Raw genomic sequence first — 20,541 nt, 5'->3', positions numbered from 1 at the left:
GATCCGCGTATGGCCACAATCCTAGTCATCCAAGGCCAGGAAACCACCAACGGACTGTCGCTCTTACATGCCAATTTCCCTATTAAACTTAGAGACCTAGCAAATAGGCTCCACAGTATTATTACTACCATAATTCACCAAGACCAATCGGGCTTCATGCCCCGTAGAAGCACTCAACTCAAACTGCGCCACCTATATGTGGCACTGCATATGACCAAATGTCTCTAGGACAGAAGATACGGTCCTGATGGCTCTGAATGCCAAAATGGCATTTGACAGTATATAATGGAATTACATCTTCGCAACACTGCCAAAATCAGTGGTACTGGACAGCTTCAAATATCTGGGGATCCACATCAAGAGGGACCCACAGCTCTTTCTTAACACAAATTTGCTCCCACATATAGAATGTCTCCACACAGACGTAGCTCATTGGAGGTCATTACAATTGTCACTGATGGGCAAAGCAGCTCTTTATAAAATTATGTGACTTCCCAGTCTTGTTTACATTCTTCAAAACACAATATACCGGATTCTGCTGGTCCTTCAGCAGAGTGATCAGGCGCTCCTTCTCGTCTATTGGGATGGGATGGCAAAGAACCACGTATTGCCCTATGCAGACTCCAAAGGTTTGGGTATTTTTTTTACAGAGGCCTGGTGATCCCAGACACCAGTAAATACCACTGGGCCTCACAACTAGCCATCATAAATGAGTGGGTCTTTGCTGACCACGATGAACCAGCATACAGGGTAGATAGGTCAGTGATGGGTAAGAGGGAATATATGACAGCCCTATACAGACGTTGGGTAGAAAGTGTGCTACCGGCACAGAACAGGTCAGTCGTGAGGGCCCGGAGAAAGGCACAAGGGGTCAAATATTACACTTACTGAAATGACGCCCCTATGGACCGCGATTTGCTGCAGGAGGTGGGTGGACTGGTGGGATTCTCCTAGTGGGAGTTGATTGGCATTGAGCAACTGGGTTGCATCTGGAGAGACTGGGGGTTTGTGCCGTTTCAGTCACTCTCAGAAGTATGAACTGGTGGAGACTGAGCAATATAAATATCTCCAGCTTGGCTATCCTCTACGCTGCCATATTGCATAGTGGGAGCAACTACCATCCGCCACTCCACTAGAAGACAGACTACTGACAGAGCACATATCAGACAATTTCAATAATCTACAGGGAGTTAATAAACAACACCCCAGACCCACTGTTGTCCCTTAGAGAGGTATGGTCACATGACCTGGGAGGGCTAGATGATGACTGGTTGGAAGCACTACAGAGTCCCTGAGAAATATCTATTCGAGCAAGGTTTTGCCTTAAACAGTTGAGACTGGCATAGATCTTACTGCTCTCGGACCCTGCTATAAAAGATTTAAAAAAACAGCTACACCTCTGTTTCTTAGGGGCTGTGGCAGGAAGGTACCTTTTTTCTAAATCCTATAGGCATGTCCAGTAATTTAATCCTACTGGAGGTAGTTACCAACAGGATCTCTCGTGTCCTGGAGCTCACAGTCCCCATGTCTGGAAAAATTGAGCTTATTGCAAATAACGGGAGGATCCACTTCCAAAATGTTCTAAACTTTGGTCTACATTGATGGTGGGTGTCTCCAAACGCAACATCCCACTTCTCTCCAAGAAAAGGGAGAGAGTCTGAGGACCCTGATGCAACTTCAGGAGAGGCATGGACATTAGGCCATAACACACGTTTCATGCAAGGGTGGAGTTACCATATGTGTCACGTTCCAAATGGCATGAGGTCAGGCTGTAAAAGCACCTTTAATTTGTTGTCATTACATCTGGAAATGGGTGATAACCGCTGTAACTATCAAATTTATTTGGTCATTCTGAGATATGAAGGTATGCATATTGTACCCTGAGCTCTGTTTGAATAAAAAGTTTAAAAAAAAAAAAAAATTACTCTTGGTTTACCCACTAGGTCTTGATTCTGTCTATTGCATCTTTCACCTTCAGGGAATGACCACCCCACCCGTCCCCTTGAGTTGTCTTCTTTGAAGGCTTCCTCCAACAATAGAATCTTTGTTCCATTCTGACTCCTCCTCAAAGAACAATCAAATATAAACAGGTTTTGTGCATGCCCATCCATCCATCTTGCCAGTCCTACTCATGCAGTGCACGGGTGGGCTGGACTTTTCCCACAACTCATCATTCATTTCCCTTCACAGGATGAAATATACAGGTATCCAGACCCAGCGAGGCTGTGTGGAACTCTGCTACCCGAGGGAGTCAATAAGAACATGTATACAGACCATTTCTCCTCTAAATAATGGCATTAAACAAGCAAAACCAACTCTTTAATAAGACCACTCATTCTTTACTGAACGGGTTCTCATGAGGTGTATGAGGCACTTGAACTGTGTAGTGGGTGTTGATGTTGTCTTGTTACTATGAAGAGTGGATTTGTGTATAGGACTGCTTTTCTGGAGGTGTGGCTGGCTTGTAGCCATCATGGATTAGTTATTCAAAGTTGAGGCTTAAGGTGGGAGACTGTCTTGTTGCTGAGATCAGCAATAGTGGTTGCATGTCCTAAGGGCTAAGTTTGAAATGTTTAAGATAAGTGAGGGGGAGGAATTGTGATGATGGTTTGGATAAGAATGTCCTGGGGTGTCGATGTGTTCACATTTGTGGTTTGATTGGGATGAGGATCTCTGCACCTGAGTCTTGGGGGAGGGGAGATTTGAGAGCAGTGGTGGCATAGGAGGCAAATGGTGACTTAGGTCTGAGGGGGTAGTTGATGTACCCATTTGTTTATTTTTTGTGTCAAGACTGGATGGTGGACCACGAAAATTATTGTAACACTTGATACAAAAACTTATTTTTTTGGCATGTTCATGCAAGTGGTCATTTGCCTCCTTTAGTTTTTATTACCTAATCCATACAGTTTGTGATCTTGGCCTTAGTCAGAGTTTCATCTCCCTGGTGAAAATGGATGCATACTCTCGGCAAAGATGTGCACTTGCACTTGAGCTGTGTTGAATTACCAGAAGTAATTATCTATGCATGTCTGCATGAGACTCTTCTCCTAGAAAATTGGGCCCATTTGGAGTTTTTGCCTCTGCTGCCTCCCCTCTCTCTTCAGGGTTCTCCTTTGGCTCTCATTAGAATGCATCAGAACTTTTCCTCTTGCCAGGTTCCTAGATATACATGCAGTAAGATCGGCAGCCCGAAGCTCTTGATATGTAAATACTATAGCATTTCAAGTTGACATTGGGTCAAGAAACCTTTTCCAAATGAAAGTCTGCTGTTTCGTCCCTGAACGTTGCATAAGAATGAAGGTAGTAGTGTCTGCTAATTATGAGTGAGGTTATTACACTCAACATAAGATACCTTTACCTATGTGGTGAGGTTGTCATTTTGTTAATGGTACAATGTAGGCGGTGCATTATATCTGCATTTTTCCATCTTCAGGATTTTTCATTCCTTGAGATGTGGTCCCTAGGTCCGCCAGAAAGTAAAGTGTTTAGCATTGAACTCTTGAAAGGGAAGGTGATATAAACAATAAAAGCGGCAGCTGAAGACAGTGTGGGAGCAGGTGGTGTCTAAAATGGTATTTCCCATTTATCACTTACTAAAAGCATATTTTCTGCAGATTGTAAGAAAGCAGTAGTATCTATTGCACTACGCCTCTAAAAAGTCATTGTGTGTGATCACTAGGTGTGCAACCTGCTTTGTTCCCTGCTTGTTGTCCTTCCTGTTTGATTCTTGTTTTCCAGTTCTTTTTGCTTTTATGCACAATGATGTCATCTTTGAAACTCAGTTGCCAGCACTTGAATAGTAAAATGTTTGTTGCATGAAGATTTGTTATTGTATTTCTAATGTCTTATGCGGAACTCTAAAAATGCAAGTCTTTTCAACTACGGTGAACTCCCACAAACACACCCTTGTTCTTTCCACAACAGCTTTTTCACTGTAAGACCAGCACCATACCTGCTTTTCTTCTTGTTTGTTCAGTGTACACCAAACTAAATCCATTGTGTACACTTGGGTTAACTTAAGGTGAGAATTTTGTAATTGTGGGAGGTGCGCAATCTTTAATTTGAGCTGATGTCCTCAAAACCAGTATCTGGTTCTCCCTGCCCAACAATGGTCATCAAATCTAGACCAGTGGGAGAGTTCAGACTCTTACTGTAGAGTTTAAGGCTTCTCTGCTGAGAGATCGGGTGAACGGAAGTGGTGTTCATAGAACAAGAGTGGATTTCTACTGTGAGGTCCAAAAGACGTAAATCCATAACTAACCTCTTGTGCTTTTGAGTTGGTTCAAAAGGGCATCAAAGTCTCAAATCAGCGAGGGCTTAGCTTATGAACTTTATATTTGACACTGAAGATGCTTGCTCAAATCCGTGAATAAATGTAGGATTGTTTTGTGTTCAGACTGAGGGAGTCGAGTGGAGCATACCCTTCCGCTTTGCTGGACAACTCTCCTTGTCAAGTCATCTTCTCCTGTTCTCTCCTCTGTCCTGCTCCAGGCAGCACTTTGAAGTAGGCTGTAGAATTGAACACTACACTGTCTCCACTTATGTCCCCTTCATCCCTTCCCCGTTTCACACATCCAGCAGAGCAAGTCAATTAATTACCAATCCACTGGTGACACCGTCACAGCTCACAGCAGACACAACTTTGCAAAGAGACCAGGAGATTAGTGAACACTACACCAATATCGCACAACCTCACTAGTACAGAGTTGTGTTGCATAGTTCATGTCAATTGTATCCTTTCAGTGAAAGTGGTGTTTGTGGATTTCGAGGGAATGTTTGGGCGTGCACAACCTTCACTTTTTTCCCTTGTCTTAAACAGGCTGCCGGAGATAATAAGAAGGTGGGACATGCATTTGACCCTGTAGAGAAGAGAGGACCTTACCTCATGACCAAAGTGCCTTCCATCCATGCCAAGCTTCGTAAGTGATATCATGTGCATCCCCAAATTATTTTGAGCTTTTCTCACCCCCATTCTACTCCAACACCATCCACTTTGCCATGCACCTGTACCTTCCTGTACTCTTCTTCATTCTGTCTTTACTGCCTTTCTCTTCTAGATGCCACTCATTGGCAATCCTGTGTTTGCTCTACTTTTGCCATTTAGCAGAATGAAAGACCTTTGTAGCCCAGAATATGGCAAACTGCTACCCAGGTGTTCGTTTCCACCACAATCTTACTCATTAGGACGTAGCGGTCATCAGTGCAGTAGATGCAGGGGGCCCACTGCATCCCAGATATAGGTGTCTTGTGCCCACTCAGACAAAAAGGGTCTATTTTTCTTGCTTGCATGAGGGTGCATACCATCCTTGCTTCGTTGGATCCCCTACACTCTCTGTTGACCTGTTATCACAGCACCCTTTTACCATCTCACTTGTCCTGCTTTCTCTTTTCAGACTGTTACTATGACTTCACAATTTGGATTGTAAGAGGACTCCCTCGTATGAGCATCTTCTGTTAAACTCAGATTGACTTGAACCAGTGACTTCTCTTTTGCATGATATAGGAGAAATCTGTTGCTCGTATTTGTTGGCATAAAGGGACCCCTCAACGAATTTTGCATGGTCTGTGCTAAATAGAAAAGGGTGACATTCCATTGGTTGCAATTTCCATGGAACGGTATTAGAGAATTAACTGAAGAAGAAATACTTATCGACTGCAGCAGTTATCTCAACAAGGTATCCCTCCTCTAAGAGATAAAAGGCAAGGGACATCTAGGTCACCAGTATTTGTGTGCTTGTAGGAAAGTTTGGGTTTTTAAGGCTTTCTTAGAAGCAAGGGCATTAGAGATGGTTATGAGTGAAAGTGGAATATTGTCCCTGTTGTGTTTTTTTTTTTTTTTTTGCCAAGAAGCAAAAGGATCTACTTCTTATATAGATTGCTTGTTGTGGCAAAGCACCAGAACGTTTTTTTTTTTTTTTTTGTTTACTATTTTTATTGGCCTTTTGCAAAATTAACAGCAACAAAGCATTGAGGGGTTGGGGGGTGGGGCAGCTGGTTACAGACAAGACACAGCAGTGAATGTGTTTTATTGCATAAAGAATCATTCAGACCGAACTCTAGCTGAGAAATGTCCAAACCAATTAGTCCTGCTACCCATCCCAGCCCTAGGACTCCTAGATGGGACAGGTGAGTATTCATTGATTGAATGGGCAAGTGCCCTGGTAACTCCAGTAGGTGAAGAGGACCCCCATGCATCCAGCAGATCCTCTTCCATGCTTGGCTGAGGGGCTGATTATTTTTATCTCAAATAGGCAAACCGCATCGTGCAGCCAGGTTGCAACCTTTGGTGCGGGACGTCTGCCCCAGAGTACGGCCTCCTTTTGTTTTTCCAAGAGAAATAGCATTGCAGTGAGATGCTGAACACCGGGGGGGACATACCTCACATATCTCAGGAGTCCGACCAATGGGGTCTGCGGTAGCGGGTGGCCAGTTTTCTGGGTCAGATCTCTGTATACTTTAGACCAATTGCTAGCCATGCATGAGCACTCCCTGATGAGATGAAGAAATGTGTCTGCATGGCAGCAAATCTCAGGCAGCACACTTCTTCAAATAACCCCATGCAGTGCACATGCACTGGGGTGCAGTAAAGTATGTGTAGGAATTTAAAGCGGCTAAGCCAAAGCCGGTAGTAAGGTGAGAGGGCTTTATTTTGTCCACTGCGGTATGTCCATTGTGCTACAGAGATGGGGGTGTCGGTGTCTAGTTCCCAGTCATTGTGGGCCACCAGATTGCTCAGTTGTGCCTTACTTTGCATCTTGGCGTTCAATATGGTGACCAGTTGTGAGGGGAGGGGTTCATATTCATCACTGCCTTGTCACGGCACCCCGCTGCTGGATAAAATCATGTTCTCGATTTGGATGATGATGGACGGGTGACCCACAGGCCCTCCTAATTGGCTCATTTGCCTGTCTTTTTTCAACATGCAGGCTCTGCTCTTTACTATTGATGATCTTTTTTCAAGTATATTTGTTGTTTGAAACTCCACCACATTTGGAGAGAGGTTGGTCCACGTATCCCATTCTCTTGCATAAAAGAAGTATTTTGATGTTGAGGTTGCCCTTCCTTCTACAATCTTGTATGACGCCCTGTCTCTAGGAGGAGCATGCTGCATACAAAAATGCTTGTTTTTTTTTCACTTCTAGTTTCACTCTGAACTTTGATTAGCTTTACCATCAGATATTCACATATGCATTGTTTGCCATGTTTTAACTGCTAGCTCAAACTATTTTCTTTCTTGATAGCTTATTACTAGATTGTTTTGTCCTTGATCTGAGGATGTAGCCTCAAGAATGTGCTTCATGTGCCAGATGAGACTCCTGTCTATGGCATGTAGCGTATTAAAACCTAAAACAACGTTTCATTTTCTAGCTGGTCTACTTATGCCTTTGCACCCAAGTGTTCCTCTTGCTTTCTTCAAGCTACGTTTTCTGTTTTTACTTCTACGGGGACCAATATTTGTTCTTCCAATCAAATGTATCAATATTATTTTTATATTCGTTCCCACCTTATCCTCATCTGTGGCATTATTTTGTCCATACATAACCTATGCCCGAAGGCTCATGATTACGTGAACTATTTGGTCTTTGAACTTTCTGGTTGCAGAAAAAGAAGCTGTTGAGGTTGAGATATTACATTTTCACATTTTCTATGGTGCTTTCAGACAGTTTACCATATTAAACTCCTATTCTTGGTTTAAACCCAGGATACTTTCCCTACCTTCAACCAGGCAAATGAATCCCCTGTACAAAAGGGATTTCTTGTTCAGTTGACTGTAGTTTAAACAAATCTTATATTTCATGTAAGCCATACAGCTTTCTTAGGAATGCAGCTTTTAGCATTTCTTTTTCTCATCCAAGTTTATATGGCTATCTCTGTCCGCTAATCTAAAACCATAATCTACCAAGTCTACTTTTTAGCCTTCTCCGGTGATCCACTTGAAAAACACAACCCTTTCCGAAAATCATGAACATTATTTAAACAACCTGGTCATCTCCTTTCTGCGGAATTCTGCGCTCTGTTTCTTTTACAGGGGAGAACCAATCGCTTACTCCCAGACCCTCACACTTATCCTTGGATTTTCATAACTACCCAGGCTTAACAATTTGACTTTGACCTTCTAGATGACTCTGTGGGCCGTTTAAATTATATTTCTAATTGCTTGGAATGTATATCTTTGGACCGATAAACTGAGTTTAGCCAGCCACATTAAGCCAACCAGCCAAACTGATTTCTGATCAGCGACTGAAATGTAGTGCCTTGAAAGGCGAGCAGGCTTAAGCATTGTTGAATTGTTGCTTACGTTTAGCCATCTGTCTCAAGATGCTTAACATGTTTCATGTTTTTCGATAATATGACAATGTTAGCCGTCTCTTGCCATCAATTTCAATACCTATCCTACATGAGTTCTGGACTGGTACTATTTAATGGAGGTGACTTTTTTTGTTTGTACGGATTTTCCTCCTTTCTTCTGAAAGAAATTAACATTCCCAAACTAGCAGCCAAACATTTCTTATCCAGCTCATTCAAGTACTTCATGAAGTGCATTAATGTTGGTCAGTAACCTCATCTCATTTGCTTGTTCAGCCGCTTACTCGAGAAACTGGTCTAAACTTAATTCCTCTACTTTTAATTGTATCCTACAGGCTGCCACACCTGCTGTGATTCTGACACCTCTACAATTGACAGTTGGATACGGTCATCTCTTGACTCTGCACTGCCTCTTAAACTACTTTTCATCTTAGTTCTGTGTGTCCCCTGGTCTAATGATAATCTGTGTGGAGCTAAAAAGCACTGCAAGCACCTCAAAAGTATTTTGCACAAATCTTACTGCAAGGAAGATAAAAGGAAATGAAGGCTGCCCTTGAATCAAGCTCTGCCACTCCACCCGAGCTACCTTCTACTCTGATACAGTTACTATGGCTCAGAATTGACCCAAAACTTTATTTCAACTGGTCAGATCTCTATCAGACTCTACAATGATCTCTCCTTTCATCTCCCTCTCATAGTTGCAATGCAAGGAATTGGCAGGTTTCTGTTGCAAAAAGTGGTGGCTATTCAGGCTTCTTTACCTTCTACTTCTCTGGCTCCCCGTGACCAGTTAAATTCAGATAATGTTGCCTGCATTCAACTGCTAGTTGGAAATGGAATCCTATCTGGATCCTCTTTTAACTGCTTTTTGGGCACTTTTTTGACCATTGCTTTTCCATAATTGACTTCTGTAGTAGGACTGTCATCCAAGCATAGATTCAAGTTGACACCAGTTGAATGATTTGATGTAGTTTTATTTCCAGTTTGATCCATAAAAGAAACTTCATCCACCACCAAGACACAGAGCATCCAGTCTCCACTCCTAGTGCTTCCAAGACCACTCCGTCAACATTCCGGAGAGTCCAAGACACAAGAGAAAGGAGGAGAAGCAGTGGGAGAAACCAACTAAGAAAAATGATATAACTAAAAGAAACACTATACAGAAAAAAGGAACATTTCCGTAATAATCTCAATAAAGAAATAATGTAACACACCACACCTTCCTTATTGAATTCTATCAAATCTGGTTCTCCTTTAGATCCTCTTCTTCCCTCCTAGTTTAGTAAATTGAGCCCTCAGCTTCTGCAGATTGTGATTTTTCCTTTGAATTCTTTATTCTCAGAGGTCAGAGTCCCCCAAAGCGTGGGAACATGCAATGATTGTGCCCCTACTTAGGAATCCAAATCTCAATCTTTTAATTTGGCTAGCTATAGACCATTTTGCTTCTACCATTATTTGCAAAAAATATTGAGAAGCATGCGAATCAATGCATTTTGTTGTTTGTTGAAACAAAGGATCCCCTTCGCCCTGCTCTATCTAATTTTAGGGCTGGTCACAGCACAGAATCCAATTTTCTTGGAGTTACAGAACAGCTCAGACAGCTTGATGGTGGTTGCATAGCATCTTTGCTTTTTAGTTGATCTTAGGGCCGCATTTGACACTATCTCACCCACTCCTTCAACTACTGGAGGTAATGGTTATTCAAAACCTGGCCTTGACCCGGTTAAGTTAATTTTTACAAGACCAGACTTTTAAAGTCTTTGCCAGAAACCATTCCTCCATCTCTCATCCTCTATCCGCAGGCATGCCTCAGGAGTCGGCTCTGAGTACTATTCTATCTAAAATTTATGTGCATCCCTTGGCAGACATTATGAAAAGTTGTGGTCTCTCTCTCTTTTTTTTTTTTTTTTCTTATGCAGATGACACCCAGATCATTTTCTCCCTTTCACCTAAGGAGGTTCACAGCTTTGACATCTTGAATATCTGTCTTCTGAAAGTGGCTGTTTGAATGAGTAACAAGTCCCTTAAACTGAATGGAGAAAAGACAAACGTTTTGCTAGTGGGCAACAATCCTCATCTTTGGGGAGCCGTATGGTCCTGACACTCCTACAGTCGCTGTTTATTTGGTTAAGAACTTGGGTTTTTGGCTTGATGGAAAGCATTTGATGTGTTATCAAATTATGAAGGTACCTTTGTCGTTTTTAAAGTGTCTCTGGCAAATACTTTGGTTACTGCCTGTCCTTGCCCAACAAACCGTAATACAGGCATTGATTCTTACTAGGTTAGAGTATAGCAACATCCTTCATCTAGGGCCCTCAAAGGCCTCACTCAAGCATCTGCAAATAGTCCAGATTGCAACCGCTAGACTGTTATTCCAGCTCGCTAAAAAATAAGTTCCTCCACTTCCAGTCTTCTCCGAGACCTTCATTGACTTCCAATTGATAAGCGTATCCAGTTTAAAGCATTGTGTTGTGTGCACAAGGCTACGTCAGACTTGGGCCCCTGGTATCCTAGATCACTTGTGTCACACTACCATCCCAGTCATTCTCTTTGTTCTAGTAATAGCAATCTTTGTATGGTGTCCAGAATTAGAAGGACCCGACAGGGCAGCTGATCTTTCTCTTATCTGGGTCCCAAATTGTGGAAAACACTGCCTGCTTCTGTGAGAAATTGTAAATCCTTTGGTGTTTTTTGGAAACATCTAAAGTCTTGGCTCTTCTGAATCTACTGCCTTTGTATGGTTCTGATATTTTACCTACACGTGCCTAGTGCTGGGAAACCTTGTTTGGGTAACTATGCGTTCTATAAAAAAAAAAAAATAGGATAATGATAATAATCCCATCACTGTGAAGATGCATGACGAAACGGGGCTAAATGAATGAAACCTGGATCTTAAAGGTTTATGTTGCCCCCATGGTATGTGCCAACCATGTGGAGTGGAAAGCCTTAACTGGTTTAAATGCAACCCCTGCATGGCTATCGTAAAACCTAGAAACAGAAATTAACTTCTTAAACATTCACCTGTTATGCAAGGGATATAATGTTTGGCAACCGGTATTTCAACACATCAGCTCCTATGAGTACCATAGGGAAAAAATGGTTTTCTATAACTCCAGCACCAGGGTGCTCATCATTTAAATATCATTTACTTCAGCAATTGAGTGTTACAGCTGTTTAATGTGAGATGCATTTAAGGGTTGTGGAGCTGTGCTTTGCTGAATGTGCTGTAGTTAATCAAGCTCTGTCTGTCCATTTTTTCCTCATTTGGTATCTCTGCTTCTGGACTGTCATTTTCTCCTGTAATTATGACTAGACCTCTTTGCTTGTTGTAGTGCCCTGTTTTTGTAATTAATTTTTTGGGCAAAGTACTAGGTTTGTGTTATTGATATTATCATTCAGAGCATACAGTTTGCCTCATGATCTACATGCAGTGCTCTCAAAATAAAAAAACACAACACAAATCACAAACCAATATGCTCCTGCAAATCCACACCAATATAGCAGTCAACCTTTGCAGTAAAGCAGTCATCCTTTTTTGGACAATATGTTGGTGAGATAAGCTGTAATAGAATATTTATTTGTGAATAGTTGCTCACTGTAATTTGTATAATTGAAACCAAATTGTCTTTAAGTATAGCTGAAGCCAAGCTCTTTTGGTTTCCCAAAATATGATACACACACATATCAGGGTCTGAATTAACCTCTTTCAACCATTTGCTTCTTTGGCTCTGGACACTTTAGTTGTTGGCTTGAGACATTGTTAATCATATTTTGGATCAACCTACAGAAGTATTTTACACTCATTGTCTCTCTGTTGGCTAGTTGGGTGTATCCTTCCACCTTTGTTGAGCTAGTGTACCTTTGAAAAGCAGAGATACTCAGTACACACTCCCATGCTCTCAAGACACTACTTCATTTTGGCCTGTAACTGTAAAACTTCTTCTGTGCACAGACATCCTGCTTTTACTCTTCTTGGTACCAGGATGCTGTTAACACAGTGAGCACTCCCAGCGGTTTTTCTCGGCTGCTGTTATTAAACAGACCAAACGTCTTCCTCCAGATGCAAGCCAAAATTGTCCAAGTCAGTGGATGTGACGTGTAAGTCTCAATTTACCTTGTTACATTTCATAAACTGCGGAACTGTAACATTACTTAGAATCTTAGTTCCATTAAACAACATGCCTTAACACCACAATTAGGTTACCAATTATATCATTTAAAGGTAAATAATACAGTTAAATTCACAGTCAGACTTCGTCACTTTTACCAGTCATACTTTTTATTTGAGAACCAGGTAGTCCGTGAATCAAGCAGTCTTTTGTGGCTCTGGTTAGACCACATCATGTTGCCCTTCTAACCATGATGACTTATTACCATCAGGTGCTTAATTAAATCATACGCTCTTTTGCTTTAGAGCAATAGACTACTAATATACAAGGAAATCTGGAAAATGAACAATAATTTGACATTTAGGGTTTTAATTTTTCTAAAATAATTAATTCAGAATCTTTTGCATTTTTTAACATTAAAAAAACTCCCAGTTACCGTATGCATCTGATGTACTACCCTCCCGACTGCTACCCCCCAGCCTTTGCCGCTGCTCATCCTGCAGCCTACCTATCACTGGACCCCCTTCTGGCTTTACTGTGTCCACCCTCCACATAATACCTTTTCTTTTATGAACTGTTTCAACTGCCATATTAGAGCTACGTTCATGATATGCCACGTTTAAAGGATGTTGAGTGGGTTACACTTGCATAGAGAAAATGTATTTTTCTTTACCAAACTGGATGAATTTATTAACCATTACTTACCTGTATGTTTTGCTTGTGGGGCCATTTCTATAATATGATCATATTGTACTTTTTATTTATTTTTAAAAAGCCTTGGGTGTATCTCAGTTTCTGTTTTTGTCACATGATGAACTTCATTATGTACTCATTTTTTCTAAAAGCCAAACGTAGTAAATTGAAAGTTACGTTCACATACAGTTACTTTAATTGGGAATCATTTATATAATCCATGGTGCTCCCGAAAAGTGAATATGTATCCGAGCTATGTAAAACTCTGTTGATTATCCTAATGCTATAGTTAGCTGCACATACGTTAGGACTGGCCGTAAACTCAGTGACCAATCGTGCTCCAGCTCTTCCAGCAAGGAGGCTCCAAAGTACTGCATCATATGATAACTACACAACTGGGCTGGTGATATATCCATCACTCCGCTTTGCTGAAGTAGGACAGCCACTACTTAGCAAAAATAGCAGCAGTAGTATTCCACCAATTAACGCAAAAGTAATTGGGGAGTCTGCCAAATATGCTTTAAAAGAGTGAATGTATAGCTGAAGGTATGGCTCCCAACACGGTCTGGAAGGTGCTGACAAACCCAGAACCGACAGCCCTAAAAAATTGCCCAATCCCTGCAGTACTAGAAGTGTTGAAAGTTCTGCTCACCAATTCTCCAAAGTGTCTGGGAAACTGGTATTTAATAGGGGCTGTATCTCAGCTGATTACCTTGCTATCTGGAGATTGTGTGTCTCTCTGGCTGATCAGGGTCACTTGTTTTTTAAACAAAAGTGCCTTTAGTCTGCTCAGCTTGTCAAAATGTACATTAGAAGTAGCAATGTGGGCCCACAAGCCTGCTACTTTTATCTCTAGTGTGGGGGGCATAAATCATGGCTGCAACAAGTTACCATTTGAAAAACCGAAATGACATAAGAAATTCCAGGCTTCATACTGCAGCAGCTTTCATCGTTCAGAGCCACATAACTTCCATTTGAAAGTATCTGAAATACCGGATGAATTAAAGGGATAGGAGTACCCTTCAGATGGCATGGCAAGTTTGCAACCTTTCGCCGTTCAGACATTTGAAATCGAAAGGCAACATCTACACTTCGTGTATGTAGCTGTCTCCTAGCCGCTCGTATCTTCCTACAGCAAAATGTTTCAAACAGTTTGTAAAACCAAAGGTGGAAGTCAGCAGATTTATGAAGGAAATGTTTTAGTATTAAGCATGATTGTAACTAGCTTCTTTTTTAGCCATTGTCTGTTGTTGCCTGGACAAATTAAAAGCGGCAAATAATTTGCTACTATATTTATATGTTTCCAAGGCACACAGCCATTTTTCAGAAGCTGTAATGTCCAACCTAATTGCATAATGGAATGCAGATGACTTTACCCATGTGATAAAAAGGACATGTCATTCTGAATGATGCAAATCGCAGATGACACAATATTATTTAAGGTGTAAATTCTATTGGACAAAGAGTTCATGCCATTATCAACAACGACTTAAGACTTTTCCATGTTTTCCTTATCTATCTGCCTTAAACGTGCAGCAGCTTCCATTTGAGAAAGCTTTCAGTTCTCATTATAAATGACATGCAAGAAACATTTTGAGCGTGGCTTCCTAAATCCTAACAGGAAATCTTGTAAGTCTGTTTCCTCAGAAGGGAGACTACAATGTTGTTTTACAGCTGCTACAGTGGAAGAACATAACCATTGTTGTCACAGTTTACCCACACTGCATGTAGTGACCGTTCCCAAGTGCTTGCCCGAGATGTAGCGAAGGTCTGGCTGGCTTACTTTGAAACCCCTCCACCCCTACCCCCCACCAGGGAATTAACAAAATGTGCCTGGCAACCATTTGTGTCTTTTGGCCACAGTAACCACCTGCTGGGACTTGAAAGTGAGGAATTAAAGGTACCAGTCTAAACCCAAGCCGTGAGTTGATCTTCAATGACCTCTAAAAACATTTGCCAGTTGTGAAGTTCAGCTGGTGTGGGGATGCTGGGCTCGATCATCTCTTTTATTTTTGCTAATCCCAAGCAAGATGTCTGCTGGACAGTTTAATTAAATATGTAAGTTGTAAAGGAATAAGACATGCTCTAAACGAAGCTTCCCTACCCCGTATCTGCCAATCTTTTTTTCCCTATACACTTGTCACATCAATAGTGTGTTTCCAGTACTCGTAGCCCTCCACAGTAAGCCAGGAAACAAAGAAGTCTGAATAATTCAGTTTTATGTCAGTTAGCAATATTTTTCTCATTTTGGAAGGTGGTCATTTGAAATAATATAACTCAACAGTTTTAGTGCCATGCCCAGTGAAATATGCAAACATTTCTATATGTTTTGGAGCTCCCCACAGGTGGAGTCGGACTATGTTCCCTTTGTGTGTAATTGAAAACTGATCTGGGTTTACTAGCTCGGTGCAGAAAGTAGTGTCCCCAGTGGCTATAACAGAACATTTCCCCATAATTTGCTGTGTTCATATACACATCTTCACTTTCAAATACAGTGTGGTATTCCAACTCAAAGCATAGAATCAACTTTTTTTTAACATCCCAGTCATCGGAAACAACACCAGGTGTAATAACATAATTGATATTTATTTTAAAACACACATGGAATTTGAATGACCTCAGTAGGACTGTATATATCAAAGGGCACTTTATCCCAAACAATCCCATCTGAAATTACAACTGCTGAAATGTTCACAAGGGACAGGTCTCTTTAAATTATATCGTAATGTGTTAAAACATTATCCATGGGTCAGTGGCAGAGCGTTGAATGATCATTTATTAAGAGAAATAAAACAATGACAAAACCAGTCCAAAGCAGAAAGGCAAGCAATGTCAACATTATCCACAGGTAATACCATGGATAAACCAAATAGTTATTTTTAAGACTTTCTTACAGCTTACGTGTCTTTCATACAGTTTCTGTTGCAGAAGCAGTTGGGTTTGAGGAAAAATCATCAATATCGATGAAGTAACCAGAAGCAGTCTGTGCAAACACAAGAGGCGTGCTGACCTGGTGGGTGGATCCCCTTGTTGTGAAGGTTCATAGTAGACAATGCCGTCTGTCTGAGTTGAATTGGAGTAGTATAGTTCCACAACTTGGACGTGTCTTGCCAGTGAAGTGTTGACTGGAATCAGTAGAAGCTCATTCTCTGCCCTCCCCACGCTTGAAGAGGCAATTTTAGAATTGTTGTACATATTGGTGTTTCCAGAAACGTTGTTTGCTGCTTGTAGAGATGTCCTGTTGGGTAGTGAGAGGGGAGTAGTTACTACCCATGGGACTTTGTGGTCTACTGTGCTGGTTTGGCCACATTGGTGCAATTTGATGTTGTCAATGGAGACACATTTGTTCCCTTTGAAACCAGGCAGTGGTGATAGGATGACCGTTCTGGTACGGTCTGTTCCCAGTACTGGACCCGGTGCTCTGCAGGATGGGCCGAACTCCTAATTCACAGCAATCTTTTCATGAACCAGATCACCAACTTTAGGAATCCAGCCTGTAGATGTTGTTGGCAGACCCCTTATTCCCAAGGTGGCTGTACAGGCGGCTGAATTATCATCTCAAAGTTGTTGTAGCTCCAAGGAACTTCTGGGCAGATTCAACACTAAAATCCCGACTTTCAGGCGCTAGATTTGGGCACAAAAAAACATTGGAACTATCCTAGGTTGTTTTGTATTTTTTACAAACTATATTGTTAATTAGTGCTGTGCTTTGTGCATTTTGTACTGTATATGTGTGTGTGACAGTTTAAATGCTGTAGTCTAAGTCTATTCTAGATGAGCGGTTTGATTTTGTAACGGGGAATAAAAGGTTATTCATTGCGAAGACACAGGGTTTCACGTACTCGCGTATGTGTAAACATTTCTCTCACTGGGGCTCTAGCCTCCTGTTTAATGGGATATTGAGGTTGAGGCTTGTGTGTGGACCTAAATGGTTGGGGGAATCTTTATCCCATCCTACGTGGTTGCTGTACAGTGCGGGAGCTGGCACTTAAGCACAGTCAGCAGCATAGGCTTCCTTTACCGCATCTGGAACTAGCACTGAGAAAGAAGGCAAAACGACATCTTCCCCCATGAGGGAGCTTGCGGACAAATTCAGGTGGCCAATCTTTTTCTGCCAATAGAATATCACAGTTAAGTGCTTCCCAGAAGATAACTTCAGTAATGGTCTCTATGCCCCCCTCAGTTTGACATTTTAATTTATAAACCCTTTCGGGTGGGAAGATGCACCTGTCTGCTGTCTCTGACGAGAAAGTCATTAGTTGCTGTCACAGCCAGATGATCTGTAAGACTCTGGCGACAAATCGTGACTTCTGCCGCGCTGTCTAGCAGAGTCACTGACCAGATCCTGTCCTTCAGCAATGTTCTCAACATGGCTGGCCTGTTTAATGGAAATTGCTGCCACCTTTTTATTTTTAAATTGGGACTTTTGTGGGGGAGATTTAGCCTCCTTTTTAACGTAAACTTTGAGTCCTTCTTCGGCTTCGTGTAGTCAGTGCAGTGTTCTGACCGGCCCACTCTCTCACTCAGTTTATCTGGCATGTGCTGAAAGTAACAAGAGGGACGTGTATCAGTATTGGTATCTATCAGGAGTTGTTAAAGTTAGTCTATTTTGAAAGTTATATCTTTTTTCAGCGGTTCCCAGATTTGGAGAATTTGCTTTCTGGCTTTTGTATTTGTTTTGTTTTTGTTTATCCCAGCATTTTTTTAGAATTCTCTTGTGCTAGTTTAGTATCATCCTTAGGGGGTGGTACTCTGAATTTATGGTTTAGTTGGTCTGGACCCCAGACTATCCCAACCTATATTAGTATAAGTTTCAGAGGTAATCTTCGGCAGCTCTTCCACTCCTGGTTTTATTGAGGAATTTCCCAGAGCTGTTGGGGAATGGCCAATCCTGCTGTTTACCCTTTAATATTGCTTAAGATGATTGAGGAGAATGTGTTGAAATTACGTATCCGTTTCATCCCCAGGTTCAGGGCTGGGGCTGCCCTGTGTTCATTTTGAATTTGTTTTAACACTTCTGGCAAGTTGGCAAGTGTCTGGATACCATGAGTGGTTGTGTAAATTGATTCGTTGGAGAGGATGAGTTTGGTGTCGTCAGCGTAGGAGATGATGTTTATTCCGTAGCTTCTGACGATTGTGACTAGCGGTGGCCATGTAGACGTTGAACAGTGTGGGGCTGAGGGAGGATCCTTGGGGCATTCCTCAGGTGGTGGGTGTGGGTTTTGTGAGGGAGGGGGCGAGTCTCACTCATTGTGTTCTGCCGGAGAGGACTGATTGGATCAAGTTGAGGGCCTTTTCTCTGATGCTGGCTTCGTGGAGTCTTCTTATCAGGGTGTGATGGGAGACTGTGTCGAAAGCTGCCAAGAGGTCAAGTAGGGCGAGTGCTGCCATCTCGCCCTTCTCTAGTAGGGAGCGGATGTCATCTGCTGCGGACAGGAGGGCTGTTTCGGTGCTGTAGTTTGACCTGAATCCAGATTGGGAAATGCTAATTGATGAATAGGTGGAGTAGCCCTCGCTGGGGCGGTTTTCGCATTACGGACTGTATTAGTCATCTGTATATCGCTAATAGCTCATTGTAAAGTGTGCGTATATTCCACTACTTGCTTAGCCTGCACCTCAGGATGTGGTGTGTACGTGGTAAATGTGGGCCACTTTGGTCCATCATTACTTAAAGGACCCAATCTCACAAGTTGTATTACATGTGGAATGGCACAATTGAACCAGTTTTGGCGGTCTTGATAAGAAAGTGGTGTTTCTAAGTATTGATAAGCTCGGTACCTCTGTGGTACGTTTGCTATTCTGTAGGTGTTCAATGTGTTTGTATTGTCACTTAAGGAAAAGTGACCCAAGAATGAAATGTTTCTGTTTAGTATGCTTCATGAGCTTCCACAACAAATGTGACTTCCCCGCCCTCGTCTGTTAAGCCATGGCTAGAAGAAACTGCGTAAGTGCTTGTCTGCAGTTCTCCGGGATGCTTATGGCGTTCGCCATGTTAAGGAGGAGGTATTAGGGTTGGAAACACCAACGCGGAAATAAATTATTTTTAAGGTTCAAGCTTTAACAACCTATATTCTAGAAAGGGACAATCCTCAGCTGAATACGGAGTACCTAAGGCCACGGGTGTAACTGTATAATGGTACCTTAGAGTGTGTGAGATAGAGATACTCAGGAAACCCGTAAATTAGTGTCTACACCATCATTGGAGTTGCCCTGTCATAAGGACTCTCGTATCTCTACAAGATTGCTGGATTAGGGGCGGTAGCACCGCTGCTTCTAGGCGACTGAGTCACTCCTTCACCAGTTGGCAGCTGTCGGCCCAATCCTTCTAGCTCTCTAGCAGCACTTCACCAAAACCCAAAATAGTAAAGGTGATTTTTGGCAGTCTAGTGCATGGACTCTGATAACCTCTCAGGCACATTGCGGTGGAACTAGTCTTACCCTTTTCTATTGTATATTTATTGAAAAGACTGCAATCTATAATAACATGCATGAGCTACAATGATTAGGATAATGACAAATAACAAAATCAGGATTGCGAAAATAAGCGATGTCCATATGAACAACAATGTCGTATTTTCTACACTAAGGAGGCAAGACATGATAAACCTAATCTGCCCATGCCTTGTTCATGAGAAATGCCCCAACTCGTTGCCTTAAGAGAAGGTTGGCCTCCAGTCTCCAAATCAGGCTTCGTAGAGACACAAAGGCTGAGGTCTGCTGCAAAGTGAAATGCAGTATAGAAGGAATATCCTGGGTGGAACTCCCTCTAATGGCCTTGGTCTCACCAGGTTTTTTTATAAGGCATATGTTATTATTTGTGCAGACATCGTAACTTGGGTATGTACCTAAACGTTAGGTTGTGTGCGCAAACTTGTATAGGCAATATAACAAATGCCTGACCTGTTCACATTCTATTCCTGTTAAATGTAAAGCAAATAACAACCAGTAAGTACATTACTGATAGTGACACTTTCATGGAATGGCAACCTGTAATGAAATAAAAACATTTCTTCTAAAATGCAAGCAGTGCTAAAATGAATAATAACATGCTCTGTTTTATCTACGTAAAAGGGCTCAGGACTGCAAGCCGAAGCTAAGCTAAACTCCAATACCGAGGCAAACCAAAATGGACCTACAACATTGCCTAGTATTGAGAGAACTGCTTCTGAGTGATGCAGTTGGAAGCAATTGTGTAGTATGCTAAGTGAGATGAGAAGCAGAGTGCATAATGTATTGTTCTTTCAAGTATAAATTAATTTTCAAGTTTTTTTTTTTTTTTCCTTTATCAAACTCCGTATTTAGAAGACCTCGGGCAAGCGCCCCAAAAGGCGCAAAAACGTCTTGGCTGAGCACTGTTCTACCCTATGCACAGATGTGTCTCTGAACTAGAACTTAAATCAAAATATACGTTGATGAACAAGATATGGGCCAC

At 41.8% G+C, this 20,541-nt stretch overlaps 1 protein-coding gene across 1 annotated transcript in view; it reads left to right on the top strand.

Annotated features, from left to right (window-relative positions):
* Window positions 1–20,541, top strand: part of FAM219B (family with sequence similarity 219 member B) — a 104,385-nt gene that overhangs the window by 46,976 nt on the left and 36,868 nt on the right. The window contains exon 2 of the mRNA XM_069222147.1: window positions 4,820–4,919. Within this exon, the coding sequence (XP_069078248.1) occupies window positions 4,820–4,919 (100 nt within the window). The remainder of the gene's footprint in view (window positions 1–4,819; window positions 4,920–20,541) is intronic.

Source organism: Pleurodeles waltl, chromosome 3_1 (genome assembly GCF_031143425.1).
Source record: "Pleurodeles waltl isolate 20211129_DDA chromosome 3_1, aPleWal1.hap1.20221129, whole genome shotgun sequence".
NCBI classification, from domain to species: Eukaryota; Metazoa; Chordata; class Amphibia; order Caudata; family Salamandridae; genus Pleurodeles; species Pleurodeles waltl.
The sequence above is the reverse complement of the archived record's forward strand: the minus strand, read 5'-3'. Positions and strand labels throughout refer to the sequence as shown.